Genomic DNA, 25,092 nt, shown 5'->3' on the forward strand with positions numbered 1-25,092 from the left:
TTATCTGGAATCGTGATTTAAACAGAATTGAACATAATAAAAGCCGCGGGCAACGAAAGTAAGAAAACACAGTTAATTATTTGTTACGATGTAATTTCATCGCGTGGTTCTGGCTTTCCTACGAATGTGATGTAAATCAGTTTCTAGCTATTGCGATGCTACGCGACGGGGAATCGCATAAAAATATGGACATTAGATTCCAACATCACAAATAGAAAAAAAACTTTAAATATACGCACGTAAGAACACATTTGCTTCTATTGCAATACATCGGTATGCATTATATTTTGAATTTTCCTTTTTTGCAGCATGCAACATTGTATACCGCACGGAATGGCAACATTCAATAGACAATACTATTTCGCAATACACAGAAAGGCTCTTTACCTCAAACAAAAAAAGGGAAAATTTAATTAACATTACAAAGAACTGCGCGCCCATAATTTATTTACACAAAAAGCTCTTTTAATTAGAATTAATATTTATATTTACAAGACGGGAGAAATTGCGAAGGCGTCCCTGAGAATTTTTGAAATCTGTACACCGACTGCGTACCACGGGAAAAGTGTTTTTCTTTTGAGTTCTGTGCGTCTCTGTTGTTGCTATGGTGTTGGAAAGGGATGGGGCGTGTCGGTCGAGTAGACTGCCTGTCTGGGTGCGGGGCAAAGCACTAAAAGGGCGTATAAGAGCCTTTAAGGGAGTCCCCGAGTTATCTCGGGTAGTACCGTCGTAAAATAAAGGTTTACTAGCGCGTAAAGAAAATTAAAATGAATTATTTTGACGAGTGTAAGGGGTTTTTTGAGGCTTAGCCCCGTGTTTATGGTCGGGGTGGATTGTTATGGCGCCGTGAGAGGTAATTGTTTTTCTTGCGATTAATTCGCTTGTTCCTCGTAATTATAATGTCTGCGGGATCGCAATGACGTTTAAATGCTGTTATGGCGTATTCAGTTGAGCGGGATGACCTTTTTAGATGTTTTTATTGTTTATGAGCCATTATTGTAATTGGCAGATGTTTTGAAGCTTCATTTGTTCCGTGACGAGTTATTTTCATATGAAAAACTTAACTAAACTATTTTATTGACCTCAATTTATTCGCTAGTTAAGTTAATCTACTGAAAAGGTTAGATGCAAGTCACTTTAGTAAGCAGAAGGTATATTTTGATAGGAAGATGTTTTTTCGCAGAATAAAATATGGTGTTGTTATTTACGATATCTTAAATATTTACTTGCTAAACGTTTTTCTCAGAAACGCGTGATGTTTTGGATGTCATTGGCTTTTCCAGAGTTATTTATTATCCAAATCTTTTAGTAATAAATTGCGTTTGGTTTATGTAAATGTTTTGAATCGATGTATTAAAAGAGTTTAATTCGAGTAAAAAGTTTGTGTACAATGATTTTATGGTCTTTCGCTTTCTGACGATAAATAAATGTTTAACGTGTTTTTGAGGGAAATAATTTTGAGCGATAATTTTAGGTAGGTAAGTCGATTGGCCTAAACACAGCTACTAAGTTCGTATCCAGAATCATTTGTAAAGTATAATAACTGTCTTTTTTATAAAACTCATAAAAAAGTCATTTATTAAAAAAAGCAGTTTTACACTTAGCACTTTTAAAAAAAGCACTTTTAAAGAGTTTTCTCAATAAGTTTTCCTCTCATTTCTTCCTATTAAACTCACTGCCAAACGAATTTTTCCTGTTTAGCTCAAAGGTTAACTGGCTGAGAATGTCCAAATGACATTAAGTTCGCCTAATGTACCAACCATTAAATAAATAAATTTATGTTTCTGCCTAAGCCATATGAGTAGGTAGGTACCTATTGATAATAGTTTTGGGTCCCGTTCTTCTTGTTGTTGTAAGAAACCCCAAAATCAGTTTCCCATCCATCAACCATACAACTCTCGTAACTGTAAACATTTCGCACCAAAGTCGGGGCGGGCGCGATACGCATCGGAAACGACGCCTGATCACCGGCGAATGGGCGGTATATCGCCGCCGAACGAGCTCGCGGCTTGGCGACACACGGGCGAATAGTGCACGCGTGGACGACGCGTTTTGCACAACTAGAGATTGATAAAAACTGTATAATCTATAGTAATAACTTGACAGTGACGATAACTGTAAAGTAATAATAATTTCGTTGGTATCAGATTCAATAAAAAATCAAATCCAACCTTCATTACCGGCGCGAAAATGCTGAAGACAAGACCTGCTAGATTGACTACTTACTGAAAATAATAATATGAAAGTACTTAACTAAGAAAGCTGTCGTTAAGTCATGTTTTCAGGAATGTCTTCCTATGTTGTCACATAGAGTAATGCTGAAGAAGATTGCCGTCTGAAAAAGAATGGAAAACGAGCTTTTTTGGCTCCAACCAACCAATGCGTATTAATACTATACAATCAAGTATAAGTTTTGCATTACTTAAGCTTCGTCTTCTATTAAATGAGCTTTTACGACTCTACTTTAAACTTCAAACAAGCAAAAACCGCGTCGTTTCTCATCGATATTTGCCTCCATATGTCCCGTAAGCTCATACATTCGGAATGGGCCATGATGTGCCGGGACGCGTCTGAGGTGCACTAAAACCGCGACTACAGAAACCACATAAACTTATACATTTTTTGTTGCAAAGTAGCACTTGTCACAACTGCATACGATCTACGTGTTAAACTTGACGTGCTTTACAATGCAGTGTTTTGAGTTTTTATTGAGATTTCCTGGAGGGGAAGGAATATACGATGAGGACACGGATTTTAGAGTCCATTGAAAAATGTACAGATGTTTGTGAGGCGTTTACAATAATGTCGCCTGTAAGACATTCGCTTTCGGATTCGTGATCGATTCGTTAAGTAACAGTAAAATGTTCGTGTACTTTTATGAAATGAGTCTCATTGTCATTAAAACTGAATATGATTATGAAGGAATTCAATTAGTTCGTATTTCTCCCAACGCCTGTCGTCCCTATTTACTATTTTACCTGTACCAATATTGCAATAGGCACTGGTTCAAATCCCAGTCAAAGTAATTTCAATCAAACTTTTTTAAAATACTAGATTATTTTCCGAATCACTGCTTATTTTCTTCGTCTAAATGTAATATAAATAGTAGTTCTTAGTAATAGGAAAATTACTAATAACCATTATATCAACAAAGTGAAGAATGCCTCATTCCCAAAGTATACAATTTCATAGTACCCCTACCCGGGGCTCCTTTGTCTCCAATGAATTCAGGCTGAGGGAAGCCAGCAGATCAGATTGCAAGGGTTGGTTTATATCTAACGTCGTTTAGTGGGGAGATAACAGATACCGCGGCTTTTGTTCGAATGTGATAGTGTTTTTGGGGTAATCAAAGGTGCCATTTTTATTTTCCAGTAAAATATCTCAGTATTTTTTGTCTGTGGTAGACCATTTTGGCGGTAAAATTGCTGATGTTATCTATAAAAACTTTTAAGTTTTTTCAAAGATAGGCTGTAACACTTCAAGGACTGGCTGGAGAAATAGTCATTTGTTTCGAAAAAAGCGTTCCATATTCAAAGTTCAAACGCCAGGGGCTGCGAGCGAAGTGTCGTTGGCGCGTTGTTTTACGGGGCGCCGCTCGTAACCGCCGACACTGATTCTTGATGGACAATTTGAGAGTTTTCAGCGCGTCAGGGGCGCTCAACCTTCGTTATACGACCGGCGGATTTGTTTTACGCGTTTCGGACGATCTTTTCTTGAATCTTAAGAGGGTGTCTATTTAGATGGGACTTTGATAGGTGTAAGTCGGGATCCCAACATTTATGTAACGGTTATGAGGGTGTTTTATTTAATTATTAAGTGGTGTAGTAACCAGTGAGGTTTCGTTTTATGTTTTAATTACTTCGTTGCTTATTCTGTAAAAAATGACGAACTGTGTGTTGTATCGTTTACATTGTAAACAATACGACACTAAAATGGGACGTAGGTAGGTACATACATTTTCGTTTGCTAATGTTATTGTTACACCAATAACACTCAATACGTAGAAACATTATGACACCCTTCCCCCAATAACTGACCACAACATCCTCGAGAAACGCAAGCAAACCCCGGAAAAGCTAATTAATGTACAAGACACTCCACCCAGCTACCAGGCGTTCATAAACACAAGGAGCTCTTGACCGAACGCCCTGGTATTTCATTTCGTCGCAGGTGAACTCGGTTATTGCATACCGCTGTCGGGCCACGGGTAAATGAAAAGAGTATTTAGCAAATAAGACTGGCTGGAATTTTTTGAAGTTTCCACATTCTGCTTCTTTGTTTTGAATTTGGAAGCTCGGCTGTATGAAGTTTGATAGAGAAAAAAAAAATATCGTTCTTCTTTTTCTTTGATTGTTATAAAAATTCTTTTCTTTGAAGTAAAAAGAGATTTTTTTATTTGGAAATAATATGTGAATCTGCACTTTTTGTAGATTTTTTTTTTCAAGAAAAATGGAATCTATGCAAACTGTGCCGTACTGTAACTATGGTTACTTATTTTGTAAAACATACATTTTGGATAGATACAAGCTTCATTAAGCACCATAGAATTCCCGTAAAGTGCGTACAAACTTTGCTCCACAACATTCACTCACGTCACGGGCTCTCCCTTAATAAATCGTAAGTACTTGTAAAACGGGGACTCGCGAATTAACTCCAGTTTACGGCGATGCCCCGGAATCGCTCATAACAGGGTTATGGCGGCGCTGGGGTGTGGCCTCAGTGGCAGCGGGAAGATTATCCAGTTTTTATTATTTCTTTACAATATTACTTATTCGGTTTAAAACAATCTTTATTCTCATAAGAACAGGGTAGTTCACTTACATGAGATTATAACAATTTACAATAATGTTTGTCTTGTGACGAAGCATGCGCAAAACCCACAAACAAAAAATAATGTAGGTACATAAATATAACACTAAATAACTTATATAACACTAAATATACACTGCTGTTAATACAGTTTAATTACAAGTTATTTTTGCACGTTCCTTTTGGTTTCATTATAAGCTGCAAATGTGCTGGAATAAATAAATACATCCACTCACATAATGTGGATATTATTTGGCAGACGCAGAATTTATTTACGTAACTGGCGCTTAGATTTTCATAGAGTTAGTAACTGTTGTTGAAAAGCTCTTTGCTACCATTGGAGACCACTGATTACTTTGACACAGGTGCTAGTATGTTAATTAAAATTGTTTGGTACCTACTTGAAACTTTTAGTAAGCGAATGCAACCCCCACACGCTATTGACATTTTCTTTGCAGGAACAGATTTTCTGTTGGCATTGTGTGGGTGTTTTAAAAAGTTTAGTACACCACTCATAGTAATCGTTTTGCTTAGATTGGGACAAGATAGAAGTTTAGAAGATAGATGACAGTTAGAGGTAAGATAGCCAGTTCCTCCGTGGTTGAGGATTCCGGGTGAAGCTCGCTTCCACCTTCGGCCGGATCATCACTTACCGTCAAGTGCGATACAGGCCAAGAGCTTCCTCGTTGTGGATAAAAAAGATGATACAGTATACATTGTTCGAGGATTTCCCCGCTGCTACTGAGCCCCCACCTGATCCCGGCAGATCGTCCTGCCGCCATATGCAGGATCCGTCAGGGCGTCGTTTACGGCGCTCGCACGTTGATTTCACTTTTATCGACGCATTTGCTTTGTTTTTACGTTTATGTCCATGTTACAGCTTGTTTGGGGACGGTACCTTTACGACGGATTACTGCGCCTGGTGGTAGCTCCTTTTGAGTAAAGTTAAACTTTCACGGGTCATCATGAATGACATGGGCTTCTTCGAGTGAAGAGTGAAGCACTTAATAACAGTTTGTTCCGGCGTTTCTTCTCAGCACTTGCCATATGTTTGTCTCGAAGCGCTGGTAGGGCCCAAAAGATAAGGAGACATGTAAAGTGCCCCATAAGGGCTACCTTTTCTTTTTTTATTATTTTCTATTGACGTTCATAAGTGCCACTTGTGGTCTAAACTGAATAAATATTTTTTGATTTTGATTTTGATTTTGATTGATAGGTAAGGTATTCACTCTAGACTGCATTTAAAGAGCATCAAGTGTTATTGTTTTTAAATACCTGCCATTATGTTCACGCTCTCTATCATTTAGGAATTTTGGAACTGAGAAGCTAAGATAATAAAAGTAACACAAGGAGATAAGTAATATTGCATTTTCAACATCGATCCCTAATTTTAAGTGACCCATATGAAAACAAAATTCCTGATATGTGTTACCATATTATGGGGGTCAATTAAAAATTAGGGATTGATGGTGAAAACGGGCATAAGTGTCATGTCAGAGTATCTACAAGCTTGAATTTAGTGCATAAGGGTTTACAAGTTTTATTGTCTATGCAGACATTTTATCACCACAGACGTGACCCAAAGATGCATCCAAATCATTGCTTTATTTACAGTTTGACAGTAAGTTGTCACATTGACAGCACACGCCTATGGGTCTAGGGTTGCCAGGTCCAAAATCACAAAAGCCGGACTTTGTGCTGTATTTGGCCGGACATTTTACCTTAAAAGCCGGACATGTGACGGGGGGGGGGGGGGGGTGGGGGTGTAATTAGTGTCAGGTCAACTGAGTACTATCATCATCGGTTGCTAACCAACATCCTGATGCATGCGCTTCATATGATTCTGTGGCTCGACTTTCGCCTGGCGCGGCAACCAAATAGAAAGCCTAACAAAAGCCGGACAGGCCGGACAAGGCAATATTTGGCCGGACAAATCCCTAAAAAGCCTAACATGTCCGGCTAAAGCCGGACGCCTGGCAACCCTATATGGGTCTAGACAAAGTGCAAATTATAATCGCAAACCAGTCGAAAAGTGGTCGAAACGCCCCTTTTTTGTATGGAGTTTTGACGGATTCGATTTTCGATTCGATCAAAAAGTGCGTTTTGTCTAGGGGGGCTAATCTGCGTTATTCACAGTCGCACGTGTACCGCACGGCCAGCTTATCAAAACGGAGCCAAATTGATTATTACGGCGCAGTATCCACCTTGCTAATAATCTCCGGCCCTTCACAATCTATTGAGGCCTAATCAAGTGTAATCCCGAAAGCCTACTAATCTAGGTCTGACTGTACAGCCTGGGTCGAAGGTTCTCAACATTTGGTCTGTCTGCACCCACTGGGCTGGTAGTTGCCTAAAGGGACAACCCTCGCTGCGGCAAGTACGAGCACTTGTTGTTTAATCCGGTCCGTGAGCACGTAGAATTTTGGGGTCATTGGGCAAAATTCTACGTGCTCACGGACCAGACTATAGTACACAATAAGGCGTGCTGTAAAAGTGCTTTTTTAACGCCTACTTGCATAAATAAATGAGGTTTATGAAAATTATTTAGTTTTTTTACCAATATTTTGGTACTTATGGCTGAGGCACCAGATTAATTTTTACATTTTAAATTAGAAGCCAGGCTAGCAGATGTATACTGAACTTTTGTACCCAAGCTAAAATACTAGTAAGTATCATTAACTGGTCTCTCTCTTCGATACTTTAGTCAGTTATAATAAAAAACAACGTTATTTTGAAATTAAACAAGACGATCTTCAAATGTATCTAATAATAGATTAGATTCTGATTATCCAAGATATTTAGGAGTAGTCTATTGAATGTAAAGATTATCTTGTTTTAACTGGGGTTTCATCAAAACTTTTGGGAGCCAGTGCCCATCTATGGCAGGCTAGGTAAGCTATCGGATATTGGCGGCGTGTCCAATTTAGAGCGACGCCATTGTGGAGACGTCACGTATCGTGCAAGAACAATGGATGTAGCAAAGACTTGGTTTGAGGCGCTGTGGTTATGTGTGCTTTGGGGGGTTACAAACAAAATGATGTCGGCAGCTGAAAACAGGTTAGTGAAGTTTGAGAGACGGAGACTTTTTTTAAACTATTTTTTACATAGTTATTTGCGATGTTTAACGCAGTTTTAATTTTTTTAATTTACTGTAAAAGTTTTAAAAGCCTACTTGCAAAAATAAAATGAGTTTTGTGAGTGAGTTTTTATGAGTTTTAATTATGATGCACTAAAACAAAACAATTTTTCTAGAAACCTACTGCAAAACCTTGTAGTTATTTAAAGTAGAACAAACTCTAGTAAGTGTTTATTACGATATAAACACTCATCTTGGTCTAATGAGGATCATTTCGATTTTTAGCTGTGAATGCAGATTTATAGGGCTAAGAAATCCTTAATATACAGTCTAAAAATTTTTGTTCTACGACAAAAATTGACGAAGTTATGGCCAAATTACTAAAAAAGTTCACTGACCGCCCGGCGCGGGGACGATGACGTCACTATATCCGATCCGAACGCTGCCGGCGTACTGCGTGGATAGAAAATATTTTTTTCTAGCCAAACTATCAGTTTTAGAGAAAAACTTGTAATGACATTTATTCATCAGAATAAAGTAAGCTATCGATAGGTAATTTTTAAAAATAGAAATTGTGAAAAATATCGCAAAAAATCCATACGCTCATACGATTCAATGGAACGCGGAGACGCGATTGGGGTCTCCGCGGTGGTATATTTGGCGATTTATTCAAATAAAGTGATCATAAGTGTTGTTACTCATATCTTCTTCCAATAAAATATAAAAATGTATAAGTATTAATTTATTTACTTCTAACAATAAGGTATAGCTGAGGCAGATACACTCTGCCTAGGCTACAAGCAAGACATTGCTATGAAGATCATTTCGATGTACACGCAATACCTACCTGTTATTTAGTTTTTCTGAGTTTAACCTACGTACCTACCTATCTATTCGCCGTTCCCATGGGCGGGCCAGCTGCTGCAGGAAAGGACAGCTGCTCCCTCCTGGAAATTATTTAATCTTAGCCTAGAAGCTGGGTATGACTCCCCCGCCCCCCTCCTCTCCCCAGGTCATAAACTGGGCATGACTTCCCCCTCGGCCAGAAGTTGGGTATGATTAACCCCCCCCCCCCTCCCAGGCCAGAAACTGGGTATGACTTGACCCCAAGGCCAGAAGCTGGGTAAGGCTAGCCCCTCCCCCCAGCCCATAAGCATAAGCTGGGTATGACTTACCCCCCCCCCCCCCTAGGCCAGAAACTGGGTATGACTTGCCTCTCCCCCCTCCCACCAAGGCCAGAAGCTGGGTAAGGCTTGCCCCTCCCCCAGGCTAAAAGCTGGGTATTACTTATCCCCCCCCCCCCTAGCCCCCCCCCCCCAGGCCAGAAACTGGTTATTAGCACTCATATTATGTATTATTATGTTCAATACAAACAATCATAAAGTTACACTCACCCCAACCGCGTCTCCGCATTCCATCGAATCCTATGAAAATGTGGTCTTTGGACATAGCGATACTTATTTTTCAAAATTTTTACTTTTAAAAATTACTGGTCGATGGGTTACTTTATTTTGATGAATAAATGTTATTAAAAGTTTTTTCTAAAACTGATAGTTTAGCTGGAAAAAAATATTTTCCATCCCAATAGTACGCCGGCTGCGCTCGATTCGGATATAGTGACGTCACGCGGCCCTGCGTACGTTGACTTTTAGCGGCAAAAACGGCCTATGTTTATTACTTAATATCTTCGTAAGTAATGGTCCGATTTGGATAATTTAAAAAGATATATCTTTCTTATGTCTTAAAGATTAACGTAGATACTAGTTTTATTGCATTTTCTACAACAGTACTGATCCTCATTGAGAAGTTTACACAAAATTTAAATTAAAATAAACTTGCAAATTTGTTTTTATAAGCAGCCGTTCGAACCTTCATTTCTGTACTACTGATTTTTTCTTAATTTTAAAAACAAATCTCTAACAGTAATCTCTAACGCGTACGTCTCAAATTCTACATTCCAGTAATGGTTAGAAACAAAAATTGTTCTTATTTCTTATTCTCCAGGTTTCAGGGCTATGCAAGAATTATTACGTTACAAAAGTTCCGCCAATCATTTCCACAACGAAAATACACAGAGCGAGAACTCCCCAAACAACGCGGGCGAAAATAAATAATGAAGCACGAAGAAACAAGTAGACTAAACATTGGAAAAGAAATTCAGCAAACGCAAAGTGTGTCGCAGGAATAAAACATGGCGCGGCGGCATAGACGATGAGATGAACCTTGCAAAATTTGAATTTGGAACGGCACGTGCTTTTGAAGAAATATGAAATAGAAACTCTTTGGTGTTGACTGCCAGTTTGACTTTTGAAGAGGAAAACGCTGATGCAAACTCTTTGGTGTATAAATATGACTGATGGGTAAAATAAATTATTAAATTGATATCTCAACCGTATACAACGATTTTAATTGTTTGTACTTTAAAGTTTAACTAAAAATTACCTAAAATTTATGCAAAAAAAAGGAATTGTTGGTATTCCCTCGCAAAATATTTAATGTAAGTATTAAGTATCCAAAAAACAAAGCGCAAATCCGTAAACGACAGAGGAAATCTATTCATCTCCCTTAGGAGATTCGAAATTTAAAATTCAAATCCGTAGCGCCGACGCCTTATCAATTACAAGTACTAGGAGCGCAACAATAAGAGATGGTGACACTTCCTCATTGCCATTCTTCGCCGAATTTGCATCTCCATACAATCGCAATTAGGGTGCTTCCATTAATTCGGTACCAGGGTCCCAGCGGCGCAGAGGAGGTCGTCCAATTTGATACAACTCGGATACAGGCTTGTCTGCGCGCGTAATGTAATTATGGGACATTTGCATCAATGTTATGTGCGCCTGGTGGGCAAGGAACCGTTATTTTCAATATAGGATTAGAATAAATTGAGCAGTTTGTTTGTGGAACAAGTTATTGAATGAATACCCTTGTAACTTGATATAGTTCTAATTAAATAATTCCCATGAGTTTTTTTAAATAGTTTTACATAATTTACGTATAAAGTGTTGTACCATTTATGGGCATATTTACTCAGTTTCTTCATAATAAAGTTAATTTCTTGACAGTTATTACTGATATTCCCAGAAGCTAGATGTGTTATGTAACATCTATAATGTTAATTTAAGTGAAGATGTTCATTCATTTCATCTATGTAAAATAATGTATACCATATTTGTATGTAAATATTAATTATGTTTACATTGAAACAACTAATCATTCCAATATAATGTCACTTATAAATTAACAATAATGATACATAATTGACACTCACACACATAAAAATAAAAACAGTGTACTTACTTAGTTAGTATTCAGTTTGGAAATGGTACCTACTTATAAATGAAGAAAACTGTTTTAATTGCTAAATGAAGCTGCTTACCAAACTGCATTGTCGATGGCACCCATAAAATTTTCTAAGTCAAAAATTTTCCTTGTTTATTTACAGTACCTACCCATTCATTTGACCAATAAAATAAATAACGACAATGTAAAACACTTTACCCGCTGAATAATTTAGCAGATGCCGACGACATGACATGACGTCACGGGACACGCACGCGCATGGAGTGCGCAAATTGGTAACGTGCACTTATATAATATTTACGGAGCCTATGGCTCCCTGGTGGACGCTGGGGTTACTACCCAGTAAGGCATTGTAAGGATACGTCTTAATAAATTAATAGAATGTGGTAAATAAAAAAAAATTGCTCACTAATATTTATTTATTTATTTATTTAAACTTTTAGCACACATACAAACAATGCACTGTGGCGGACTTAATGCCGGATGACGAATATTGGGTACTTGTAGTGAGTAATGCCTGAACACTAGTTAAAAATATTCAACGAAAATGAGTAGCAAGATATTTATTTTCCTCACTTTCAGTTCGACATAATAGTATTAAAAGTATTATGATATCATCAATATAGTCTATCTGAAGAATGATAAATATTTTTAATTAAACACAAATGTAATCAAAACAGTCTAGTAACAAAAATTTAACCGAATGGCGTTCGGACAATAAATGGATGGTGCATTACCCCATTATCTCCTTAAGCCCAGAACCCATACCCATCCTACGACTATCAGAGAGTAATCAGCTGGGGATGCGCCACCTGATCATACAAGGGCTCAACCCTTCCGATGCAGTGTTATTACGCCACGATGAATTTTTCATTCGGTAAGAGCTTTTTAATTGCCCGTTTATTCTCGATTAACTGGCAACACCTTCATATTTAACTTGAAGGATAAACATAATTAATTTTTGCACGGTGCAATAGTGTTTGCTGTTGGGATATTATTATGTCGGTTCTTTGAGTGGTTTTGAATATATTTATTGAGCTATGTAAGTCTGACTAGTGAATTAAGTTCTTTTGTCTATTAAAAGCATTTGAGTAGGTACATTGGTATTTGCCTCTCAGATGAAACATAGTGGGACTTTAACAATTAGATAAAAGTAAGTAATTATGAATTTAAATATCTCGATTACACTGAATAAAATCTAACGCGTCGTTTTCAATTGTCTCACGTTAGTAATTATTAAAAAATCGTTTTGTAAATGTTAAAAAAAAAGATAATTACTAGCTTGTAATTGTCTAACGGTACCAGGCTGTCATGCGCGTGAAGAGTTAGACAAAGGCTCCTCAACCTTTGACCTCGTCAATCAGACTTCGAGTACCAGGCGCGCAGCCCACGGGCGGGCCAACGCTCGGCCTACAACGGGATTTTGACATCTTGATACTTTTAAAAACTTCTTCTTCTCATGGCATAGGTCGAAAAAATTAAAATGTAAAATCGGAAAAGTATTGTTTAACATGATTGGCATGTCAAGTCAAAGGTTTTTTGTGTTTGACTCCTGACTAGTGTTGAACATGGAAAATACATACTAATCGAGTGCCGTTTAAAATGTATGAGTGTTTTTTTTAAATATGCACAATACAAAAGAATTTATGTTTTACAAGATTGGAATGTAGTAAATTACAGAGTTTTGAATAATTTTAAACCCAAAACGTATACAATACAATCATTTACTTTCAAAATAATGTAAGTCTTACGTAAACGGTCTCCGTACAAAATTAACTCCATCATAAAGGCATTGTCAAAAACGCCGAGGTGTCATATTACGGCATCGCTCGCTCGACGTATCAAGTGGCTCATTACGAGCACTCGATAGTGGTTATTAAACTGCCATCGATACGGTGAAGTGGGTGGCATTCTCAGTTTGGATACACAGCTAAGCTGAGCTCTTGGTGTAATTGAAGACAATGCATTGAAAGCTTCGCGTTTCCGAATAGTAATACAAAGGCTATGATGAAAATGTATTGATGATATCCTTTGATGAAATGATGAAATTATTAAAGGTTGTATTGAGTTAGTTATTTTAATAACAAATTAATGATTTTCACACACTAATCTAGTACAGATATTTCAGGGTTCCGTAGTTCAACAGCAACAAACCTTTATTTTGTTAAGTCCTTCTGTCCAGTCTTCGGTCTCTGAATTAAACCATGTAAAAAAACCTGTGATTTGGCTTCTTTACCAATCGCATTACCTAATACTTTTGACCGGATTTTTTATAAGACTAAAACTGCCCGTTTAAATTCCCAAACATTAATAGAAGTTCCACAAATATAAACCTATCAAACGTATAGTTTTGAAATCTAGCGGAACACTTTTACGATTTGAATGGTCAGATATTTTTGTTATTCCTTCATTAGGCCCATCGAGGAAACAGTAACTGCCACCGAGATGGTCTACAAGAGGTGTTTTGCTAATTAAATAAATATTTGTGTTATTTTGAATGTGATTCCCACTAGAGTTTATTTATAAAAACACTTGGGATGATTTGAGAGCCATTTTGTGGAGTTGATAGCCATTCTCGCGGTATATGAACGTTGGGATAGAATAGAATAGAATAGAATAGAAAAGGTTTATTGACACAGTAAAAAAGACACAATACAAAAAAAAACAACAAAAACACAAAATATGTAGGCTATCAAAAAACAAGTGGTGAGAAAAAACTGTGCCAATAGGCACCCGCTCAGCATTTATCGTGACATGCTCAAAAGGGCAAGTCACGAAGCTGGTCTTCCGCGGACGCCCTTGCTTATTGCGCAACCCTTGGAGAAGACACCGTCTAAAATAATGTAACCGTAAATTATAATTAGTGAAAGTTCGATGTCTCTCCAAGGGGCACGCAACGCAGGGTTGTGTGTATAATTCGGTTACAGTACGCATCAAGAATAAAAAAAAAAAATACAAATAACTTATCAAAACAACACAAGAGAAGAATAAAAATAAAAAAAAATAACAAGAAACAACAACAACAAAACCTCGAAAATCGAATTATCGATTAATCGCACAGATGATATCGTAAGTATCGTAATAAATTAAAATTAATCGGCTTGACAACTCCAGTGTGTACTAATTATTTATTTAAGGTAATTGGCTGATTATTCCAAAGAAAGACATTCCAAGTAAATAATGCAAAATACTGTTCATCGATAAAGATCGCAATACAGCAACTTTTTAATGCCACGGTTAAATACACGACAGCGGTGGCAAAATGAAAGTTCCCAAAGCGGTGTAAAAAAAAAAAAAAAACGTTAAAATAAAGAGAAAAAACTGTCACGGAGAGAAAAAAGGTTACCCAGCAAATTAAATATTCAGAACAGCCATTAATATTTTACAAATTTTCGCGAGAGACGCCATTTATGCCATGTGTTTGCCACGTAATAAAGCGAGAAAAGCTCTTTATTATTGAAATTGCGGCAGGCGACAGCAGGAAGAGAGAGAAAAATGTCTCGCGTGGATCCACCCCGCTCGCTCGTACCTAGCCCGGCAAACACGCCGCACCGCACTTCCCGGTAAGCATTAGGTACCTATCTGATGGTTATTTGGTTCTACGTTCCATTCCAATTGCATAATGGAAGGATTGTTTTAGGGTGCGCCAAAAAGCCGGGGAAACCGCCAGTCGAAGCTCAACCGGACGCTAGAAATTATTTATGCTGGGACACGCCTGCCAACGCACGCGCACGTCGTGTACATCCCCCTGTAAGTGCATCTGCGCCACTCGTCTTTTGCAGTGAGATAAAGTGCTTCCTTACATGAGTTTTAAAGGTGTTTCTGACAAGCAGGGCACGCAATGGCGGGGGCAGGTCGTTCCAGCACCGCGACGCAGCGAATCTGAAGGAGCCTCGAAATGCCACAGTGCGATGTCTTGGAGTAGCAAAGATGTGGGTGCACTGCCTCCTTGGATATCCGCTGTGGACCCAATCCAGCTTTAGGAATAGGTATTTAGGTTTCTTTGTATTAATGACTCCAAACATCAAGGTGGCTAAATGAAGTCTTCTACGTGCCTCCATCTTCATCATATTTGCGGCATTAAGATAAGGGGTGATATGAGAGCGAGGCGGAACCGAAAAACAGAACCGCACACATGCATTCTGTACTCTCTGGATAAGTCTGGATGTTCTTGACAGAAGGCACGGACCGTAAACAGAGTCGCAGTAATTAAATCTGCTGAGGACCAAGGACTCACAGAGTAGAATTCTGAGTTTCTCGCTCAGGTAGGGTCGCAACTTGTACAGGAGTTTGAGCCGATAGAGACTATTTCTTACACACTCCGCTACATAATTTTCAAATTTCAGATTACAATCCATAACAAGTCCCAGATTTCTGGCTGCGTCAACCCTTGCGATAGGTTCTCCGTCTATATTAATGTTTAGAGTTACATCTTTGAGTTTAGCAATGTTTTTGGGTGTCCCTATAACCAAGAACTGGGACTTTTTTGGGTTAATCTTTAAACAATTTGAGCTGCTCCAGTCAGAGATGCTGTTCAGGTCTTTGTTCACTTTAGCCACAGCAACGGCAAAATCAGCCGGTGCAAAAGAGAGGTACACCTGCAAGTCATCGGCATACAGATGGTGATGACAATTTGCGATAGTGTTAGTGATGTCGGCACTGTATAGGATGTACAGGATTGGTCCCAGAATGGACCCTTGAGGAACCCCGCGAGTAACCATTTGAGGTTGAGATCTCATCGAAGTGCCGTCCACCCTTCTCAACTCCACACACTGCAGTCGCTGGGTCAAATAACTGTGGAACCACTTAACTGAACCATTGTCGAGGCCATAATAGGTTAGTTTGGATAGCAGCAGAGAAATATTAATCGAGTCGAAAGCCCGAGAGAAGTCCAGTAGTGCGAGAATTGTTAGCATCCCCCGATCCTGAGCAACCAGCAAGTTATCGACCACATCCGCCAGTGCAGTTGTCGTGCCGTACCCTTTCCGAAAGCCAGACTGATAACGAGGGAGGATGTCATGTGCTTCAAGATAGTCAGTAAGTTGGTTACACACAACTCTTTCTAATATTTTTGAAAGGCACGGCAAGATGCTTATAGGTCGGAGTTCCTGAACTGTGATAGGCTGACTTGTCTTGGGTAGCGGTCTCACAACCGCAACCTTCCAATTCTTTGGAAATACGCCTTCCAATATCGATCGATTGACCATTGCAGTAATAGCCCCCAGCGAGTAGGGCAAGGTGAGCAAAATCATGTCCAGAGTAAGACCATCACTACCCTGTGCGTTTGATCTCAGACCCCTGATGGTCTTAAGGACTGAGTCCTCGTTAACTGTGTGTAGTGTGAAGGTGGCAGCGTTACTATGCCTATGATGCTCATAAAAGGTCAATTGTGATATTGTAACTCTGTTTTCACCTGGCACATTCAGGAAGTGTGTGTTGATCAGATCTGGGTCATTGAATGATGAAGGCAGGTCATCAAAGTTCTTTTTGTTTGGCAGTATAGTGCTTTTTAGGTTCCTCCAGAGCTGTTTTGAGTTGCTTAAATTATTGTTAATTTGCTTAGTAAAAAAACAGGTCTTCTCACATTCAATTGCATTCAAGACTAGGTACTTCATAGTTTTGTAACTGTTTTTGAGGTCTGAGGTTTTCTGCTGCTGGAACTTTTTGTGATAGTCATCTCTAACACGAATCATTTCCTTGATGGTATCAGTGATCCAAGGATGCGGGGGATGTTTGAATCTACGTGTTTTTATTGGAGCATGTAAGTCCATCAATCCCATGACACATTGTGTGAAGGCCTCCACGAGCTGGTCTACGTGGTCGAGACAGTTAAGTCTGAGACCACTCCAATCGACGGTGCTTAAGTCCCGTTCCAGTTGTTCCAGGACTATGTCCTTGAGAGGCCGGTATGTCACCCATCGGGGACTGATTTTCTCGGCTTTAATCCTGAACTCTGCCGACAGCATGGCGTGCCCTCCCAAATCCGGAGAATGCCTAACTGATACCCGGAGTGCTCGCAAATCTGTGCAAATCACATCAATTAGAGTCTCGCTATGGTCCGTGAAGTGAGTTGGCTCAGTCACTAATTGCTTGAGGTTTTGACTGTGTAAGCATTGCACAAGCTCCCTGCATCTCCCACTGCTCCCATCAAGCAGATCTATATTAAAGTCTCCAGTCAAAATTAGTCCATCCGCCCAAGTGAATGAGGCAATAGACTCAGATACCGCATTAAGAAACAACTCAGGATCCTGCCAAGGTGGCCTGTAAGCTGTGCCGACTACTATGACCTGATTGAGAATGCGTGTAGAAATCCACATCTGCTCTACCGATTCCGTAGTGCTGGGATGAGAACAAGATCTCACATTTATACCTCTCCGTATGTAGAAACCTACCCCACCCCCTCGGCCTCTCCTAATGTGGCATGGCCTCGGGGTATGTCTCAGTCGGTAATCAGTTAGCTTAGGAGCCCTGTCTCCCTCCCCAGCCCTCAGCCAGGTCTCGTTTACAGCCATTATATCCGGAGCCAAGTCATTCATTGCTACTATAAATTCCTCCTGTTTAGTACAGAGAGACCCCGCATTGAAAAAACCGACTAATAAATTCTTTAACCCCAGGCCTGTGATGTTTGTACATTATATAAACAACATTGAACTGCCTTAATGAGATGGTCTTTATGTGTAAATACACTACTCAAATAAATAAAAAAAAATAATTTGAAAAAGTTAATATTTAGAATAGAGATGTAGTCTTTAAAATTATGTTTCTTTTTTCTCAGCAATATCCTACACTGGAACAACCTGTGATAGTGTGAAATTGTATCACCGCTGGAAATTATCAGTACCGAACCAACAACAACGAGACAAAAAAGCAATAAATGAAGCATATAAAACAAATTTTGGGTAAGCCAGTTGTTAGCAAAAGATGATTTGATACTATTGGTTTTACAAAGAATGTGTGACTTAGTAAATATTTTTATTATTTTACAGTCAACCGCCAGTCATTGCGCCGGGGAGCCGAACACCCTCACAACGTCCTCCATAGAGCGCAGCTGGAACACCTGCGCGCCGTCGCCTCTACGAGCGAAAACGCGGCCCCTCCTGGTCCAAGTGTATTTCCACTGGAGACGACGGCACTCCTCCCGAACCCGGTGAAAGAGCTGGCGATTCAGCCGGGTCAGGCGCTCATTGATGAAAACTCTCGCTCCACCCTCGCCGGTGACACCGCGGCGCACACGCGCGGCCTGCAGCAGCTCGTCGCGCAGGCGGCGCCGCGCCAGCCGCACCACCAGGCGGCGCGCGCGCCCGCCCGCCTCGGCCGGCGGCGCGCCCACGCGCTCCGCGAACACCACGTCCCGCTCGTCCAGCGCCACGCCCAGCCGGCCGGCGAGCACCGCGACGCTGTGCACGGCGCTCTCCCCCTTCTCCTCCGGGAGCTGGCCTATCTCGAGGTCGGCGAGCAGGGCCTCCTGGTCCCGCTCGTTGAGCTCGAGCCTGAGCTCGGCCACGGTGCGCTCCAGCTGCGCGCTCGCCCCCGGCCCGGGCGCCGCCCCGGCCTCCAGCCGCTGCTCGAGCGCGTCCATCCGCGCCGTCCCGGCCGTGGCGCCGCTCTGCACGGCGAGGTTGATCGCGTGCAAGCGCTGCTCGACGGCTCCGACCCTGTCCTCGCAGCGGGTCACCCGGCCCGTCAGCTTCCGCACCTCGTCGCACACGGCATCGGTCCGGGCGCACACAGCCCTCAGCTCCTCACGCACCTCCTCGCGGAGCTGCCTCATCTCCTCCCGCACCTCCTCTCGGAACTGCCTCAACTCGAGGACCAGCGCGTGGAAGTCCGGCAACTCCACGGTCAAGTTGTGCGCGGTGTCGTCCAGCGGCGGCCGCTCCAGCATGGACACGTCCAGATTGACGGGGCTCACTGCGGAAGCGCCCCTCCTCACGGTGACGGCGTCGACGGCGGCCCGGACCGGCGTGTTCGAGTTGTCACGCTTGGGCTGCGCGCTCACACAGGTGACGCACCGCCACCTGTCCCGGTGCTCGCCGATAAGTGTGCTGTGGTACCGCTGCTCTGTGACCCCGGCACATTCCAGATCATAGTGCAGCCCACACGCGCGGCACGTCAGCACCCTCCGCTTATCTTCGATCCTCTTCAAGCAACCCCCGCAAGTTTTGTTCTTAGGCGACATATTTAGCGAGTGAAATGAATAGTGTGAAAAAGTGACAATAAAGCTTGAGGTAGTGCACTGTGTTTGTTTATTATGAGTTCACCAAGAGCGTCACAAACAACACAGGATGAAGATCAAGGTCGAGAGAACTTTTTCAGTAAGTTTTCAGAACGAAATAATAATTTTAACACTATTTACGAATAATTTACTTAGGAGAAGTTAAAAAAGCGTCAATAGGGATGATAGACAGTTCCTTTATTGCAGTGTTTTTGTAGAAGATGAAGTGGCTTTTATAATGCAAGGAATAGGTATTTAATGCCTGAGAGCTTCTTTTATAGTCGAGCTTAAAAAGTCATTTAATAATATTTTAAGTTAGGTTTTGTTATCATTGTAGAAATTAAGTCAACACTCTCCCAGTAAACTTTTCAGTCAGTCAGTGAAATATGAGTAGGTATTTGGCTGATACTTGATTAAAATTAGATTAATCTATGGAATTATTATCTGTGCCTGAATATGACTGTAACTTGTTTTGTGAGCCTTAAATAAATAAATAAAAAATAAATTAATACTTTGCAATCTTGACTTAAAATGTATATTCCTAAACTTTTAGTGCTTTTATTACAAAAGAGTTAAACGCGCTATGAACACTGGCTTAAAATATGTTATTTCCATTCTATATGTCAATATTATAAACTAGACTTATAATATATTTTTTTTTATGACAAAACGTTTCGAAAGTATTTTTTTATTCAATTATCTTCTTTCATACATACTTATTCCGAAAATGACAGATGTAATCTCGCGTGCGCGGGCGCAGAGCAGCGCCATCTATCGAGCGGTTTATGAGCTTCGCGCGCCGCCCACGCCGCTAATGCGAACAGAAACGTCCGGCACAGCCATTTAGGGTTTATTTTCCCTTTTTTGCGACAAAATTTATTGTAGAATATAGGTGAGTATACACCTGTGTTGAAAATTGGAAAAAATTATGCGTAATTATTGACACTGATTTACCTATGCATGCACAATTTACCTGTGCATTTTATGCAAAAGGCATAATTCATTGATGCGACTCTCTGACTCGTAGATGTGAGTATCAGGTATTATCACCTATTGTTAAGATAATTACTAGAAAATATCGTTTACTTTCAGTACCCCATCGATATATTTCAGTAGGTACTTCGAATTCCTTACCGATCAATTTCATAACTCAAATTACCAAGATTCCTAGCTACTGGAAAATAATTTCAAATCTAACTAAAATCTTAAGTCGCATAACTTAAGATCCGCAATAACAAATAAGACGTAATATTGGACAGATCCAAAGTGTTAAATAACGAGCGAACCCGAACGCGAACTCTAGCGCACGTTTATAATCCTTACGCATCCGATGTTAGTGGGCCCGTAAATACGACATTTTATAACATTCCACTTAAGATAATCATGTTATTTCCAAACCAGTGTACCTTGACACCTGAGGGCGTGAAACCTGGACGTATTCTAGAACATCTATACTAATATTATATTTAAGTATGTTTATACCCGTTGTCTAGTACCCATAGTACAAGCTTTGCTTAGTTTGGGACTAGAAGCGTGGTGTAAAAATGTCCAAGGAATAAATCCAATAAAAAAAAGCTGAAGAGTTTGTTTGCTTGAACGCGTTTATCTCAGGAACTACTGGTCCGATTTGCAAAAATCTTTTAGTGTTAGATAGCCCATTTATCGAGGAAGGCTTTAGGCTATATAACATCACGCTACAGCCAATAGGGGCGGAGCAGTAAAGAAAAATGTTGCAACAACGGGAAATATTGTTCCTATTTTCACGCATACGAAGTCGCGGGCACAGCTAGTTCTAGGTCTAAAGACAGGTCAGATTGAACTGGTCTTTCTGGGTAGAACGACGGGTTTAATAAGGAGTCTTAAGCGTCACTCCGGCCATTTTATGGTCGACTAAATTCAGCAATGAAATGCGGACTTGGGCTGATTGCTGACAATAGTTATAGCGGCTGGAATAGATCTTTATGGGTAGTTTAATTTGTTTTTCTTAGAAAACACACGTAAGTAAATAGAATTCAAAAGTAAAAATCGAGGAAAATTCGTTCGAGTAGTAAAGCTTTCATCAAATTCAGTTCATCATTTTACGTATGAAAATGTTACAGATTACGTAGCGAGAGAGGTCACTTTCGCATGCATAAAATGAATACAGATTCAAAAGCATATTTTTGTTGTCTCATCAAAAAAAAAAAACAAAAATACCTATAATTACTTAAGTAGGTACTTAAATCACGTAAGCAGGTATTTAAAATGAAGTTCGTCTTTCAGTAAGTAAAACGAAATTAAACTCGGTCAGTTTCAACAAAGTATGAGAACAGAATTGGCACCAAACAGTTCGTTAAAATTGTAGCAACTGCAACGTCGCAATTCGCCTAATAAACTTTTTTAGTCCCCGCTCTGGAACACAGTATTTCGCCGCCTAAAAAGCACGAGTATTTTCAGGTACGGATTAAAAGAGGATGCATGTACTCACCAATTATTTACTTGTAGTATCGTTAACCCTGTGTCTTGTGCTAATTGCTTCTTTTGGTCTTCTGACGGGTACGGATGCTGGAACAAAAGGAAGAGTTTAATTACTGGGTCTTTTTAGGGTTAAAGTCAAGGGAAATGTTTGGTCAATTGTTTTCGGATTCGTGTGACAAATGTTGGATCAAGTTACGAGTATTGTTTCAACTAAATTAATTGTCTGGAAAGGAATATGATTTTGCGTTTAGAGAGTACATCAAAATAATCATCGGTCAGATTAAGCGTTCTCTGAAACGTTCAGTGTTAACCTTAAATGAACTTACTTTGCAAATTTTTAGCTCTACAAAAATAATTAGCTGTCGTTTATAATAAATAAATTTCCCCAACTTTCATCGTCCCACCAGGGAGCCAGAACACGGTAAGATACGCCGAAGTACCAGGCGATCAGCACGCAACATAGCGCCTAATATTATTGGAATAGATCTGAGGATAATTTATGAGAAATTTTTGCTCTACATTAGTTGTCATTAATAAGTAAAAAAGCTTTCGTAACTCCACATTTTCCCCGTGCCACCAGGGAGCCAGAGCACGGTAAGATACGCCGAAGTACCAGGCGACCAGCACGCAACAGTTAATGTTATTGGTGCCGCGCCCCACGAGGCCTCCTGTGCCTCATCCCGCCCTGGTACCTGCACGTGAGCGTAAATTATTAACTCGCGGCTTGAATCCCGAATGAGGGTAGTTATCGTTATTTTTGCTAAGAATTTTATCGATAGGAAGATGGATCTTCCCATTTCAATTACAAGAAAGTGAATTTTGGATATTTTCGCGACGTTATCTCTCGAGGCGTTTCTTAGGTAAAATATACCAGACACTTCCTTTTATTCTAGTTACTTCCTTTTTTCGATTCGGAGTTCCAATTTTGGAACTAGGTGTTCTTTGAAAATGGAACAAAAATTGACATCTTCACGTTATGTTCCCTATTTGAATTTTTGAAATAATTGAACACACGACTTAGTACAGTCAGTATAAAAATAAAGTATGTAATTACATTGTAATAACTATTATTTTGCAGAATAGAGAATAAAGAGAGGCACATAAGTAAACTAAGAGTGAATGCTATGAATACAAAAAGGTTTTACTCTGTCCAAATCTTGATCCACCAATCATCGTGACGGATTTTTGGACTAACACAAAGCATTTTTCGGACCGGTTCGGCGCCTATCCCGTTGAATCTGTAGTCGCGAGATGATCCGATAAAAGCCGGCGAAATTGATACGATATCCGTTACCGCGCTCACGCATAAAGCACGGGACGTGACTGCGACACAGCGAAGTGACAAGAGCCACTTTAGTTTGAAAAACATTACGAAAATTATTTGGAAAATGTTCAATGGGTGTGGTTTACCAGAGAAAGGAAGGTTTAAAGTTATATTTTGTTTGTTTGAATTACTACCAATGGATACTTATAATTATATTGGCTTTTTATGCTGTGGCATGCATTAGATTTTAATACAATATAACTTTTAAAGAGTCAGTTCATTAATCAATATTACGATATAGTAATTGAAACTTACAATCATCAATTTGTCTACGAACCTTGTATTTGTTATAATACTTTAAGAGTTCTACAAATTATAACAATATTTTGTTGCTGTTTATTTTATTTTCTTTCTTTTACAGGCAGACCGTTTAATTTGGACTGTGGCCGAGGTGTACTCGAGGTGAAGTCACGTCACTCTTGTGGACTTTTGAGTTATGATATGGTTATTAAAAATTTCGTAAGGGGATACTCAGTATCAAAAATATTATATCAGTAAGATCGTTGCGACGATGGCGTAATTGCTTTGTTTTTTAAAACTGCTGCAAAAGAGTTACACATTGACTAATATAGGATGCAGAAAGTTTCTTAATTCTTATATTAGTGTGACCTATTTTGTGTTTTAAATAATAATCGCATGCTGTTTTTCTCATGGTAGAAGGTTATCAACTAGAAGTAAATCCTAAGTAAGAAGACTCCAGAAATCGCACCAAAGAGGTATTGATAACACTGTTAACACTAAATTTGACTGATAACCTTCTATCGTACGTGACACTACGGAACCTCAGCTAACCCTACCACTTTCAAAACCCCCAAATCTCCAATAGCCTCTCCTCAAAAACAATTCGCGTCTACCCTACCATCTTACATCCATTTTACTGCACCGATTGGCAATAACAAAAACGTTATACGACATTCCCCTGCCTCATATCACTATGAAAGCATGAATACGTTAGTAGAAGGAGCGATGATGCCCCGTTGCCGGTTATTTTATGCTTGTACAGGATTGTGGAGGTCATGTTATGGGGTTTACAGCGGTTTTGTAATAAAACCGGTAAACCTGCACTTTTCTTGGATAGACATAAGGTGGCTGGGCGACGTCGTGTCTTACTCGTAGAAAACAAAAAGGACGTATGTCACAATACGTTACGCTTGTCAAAGATGGACATGCACAGTCAATTTCAGACTCTATGTTTTAAAACTTGTTCTTATTATTTGAAGATAAGGTTAGAGTGACGTAGGTTGATCACACTTCTAATTTCAAAACGATCCGATAATTCAAATATCGTATGAGTTTTGGTGACCCAGTCAGTAATAAACGCGTCCTAATCGAAAACGTAGTAACTAAAATTACCTACATCATTTTATAATCCTCTCTACATTTTCGCTATATTGTCACATCTGTCGATGTACTGTCAGTTGTCACCTTGCCACGTCCCTAATTCTCTGAGTTTTGGCGGTCCAATCAGCAATAAAAGTTATCGAAAAACTAATTAAGTAGGTAAAATTAATAATTTTAATTGATCTACTTTGTTGCTGACGGTACTCCCCAGTCCAGGTCCAGCTAACCAAACGCGTGCATATTAGCGTGGGGGGTCCGATTGTTCGTATTTACGTTATTGCTAATGCAGCGCGATCAATATTTACGGACATGTGTTTACGCATCGATCCATATCGATCGGTATGCCAACTGTTTGCTTTGGGGCTAAATGGAACGATTACCACTCCTGTGTGGTCGAAAATCGAAATTTAATTCTTGTATTCGTTATTAAAATACTTACTTAGGCTGGGTTGCACCATCTTACTTTAACTTTGACAAACGTCAAAAATCTGTCAAAATCCATACAAAAAACACCGGTTATCATCATAGTTACGGTCAAAGTTAGGTGGAGCAACTCATTCTTAATCT

At 39.8% G+C, this 25,092-nt stretch overlaps 1 protein-coding gene and 1 long non-coding RNA gene across 7 annotated transcripts in view; one reads left to right on the forward strand and one right to left on the reverse strand.

Annotated features, from left to right (window-relative positions):
* The window catches only part of LOC135080508 (homeobox protein homothorax), a 341,592-nt gene that overhangs the window by 53,113 nt on the left and 263,387 nt on the right, over window positions 1–25,092 (reverse strand). For all 5 annotated transcript variants that reach the window (XM_063975145.1, XM_063975148.1, XM_063975146.1 and 2 more), the window contains one exon: window positions 21,871–21,947. In XM_063975145.1, coding sequence (XP_063831215.1) covers window positions 21,871–21,947 — 77 coding nt within the window. The remainder of the gene's footprint in view (window positions 1–21,870; window positions 21,948–25,092) is intronic.
* Window positions 14,681–18,438, forward strand: LOC135080345 (uncharacterized). Of its 2 annotated transcripts, none has more exons than XR_010258980.1 (5): window positions 14,681–14,751; window positions 14,818–14,938; window positions 15,022–15,177; window positions 17,964–18,087; window positions 18,175–18,438. It is a non-coding gene; the product is annotated as an uncharacterized LOC135080345 (long non-coding RNA). The 2 variants fall into 2 exon arrangements; XR_010258979.1 differs by having other exon boundaries at window positions 14,829–14,938.

Source organism: Ostrinia nubilalis, chromosome 18 (genome assembly GCF_963855985.1).
Source record: "Ostrinia nubilalis chromosome 18, ilOstNubi1.1, whole genome shotgun sequence".
Taxonomy (NCBI): Eukaryota; Metazoa; Arthropoda; class Insecta; order Lepidoptera; family Crambidae; genus Ostrinia; species Ostrinia nubilalis.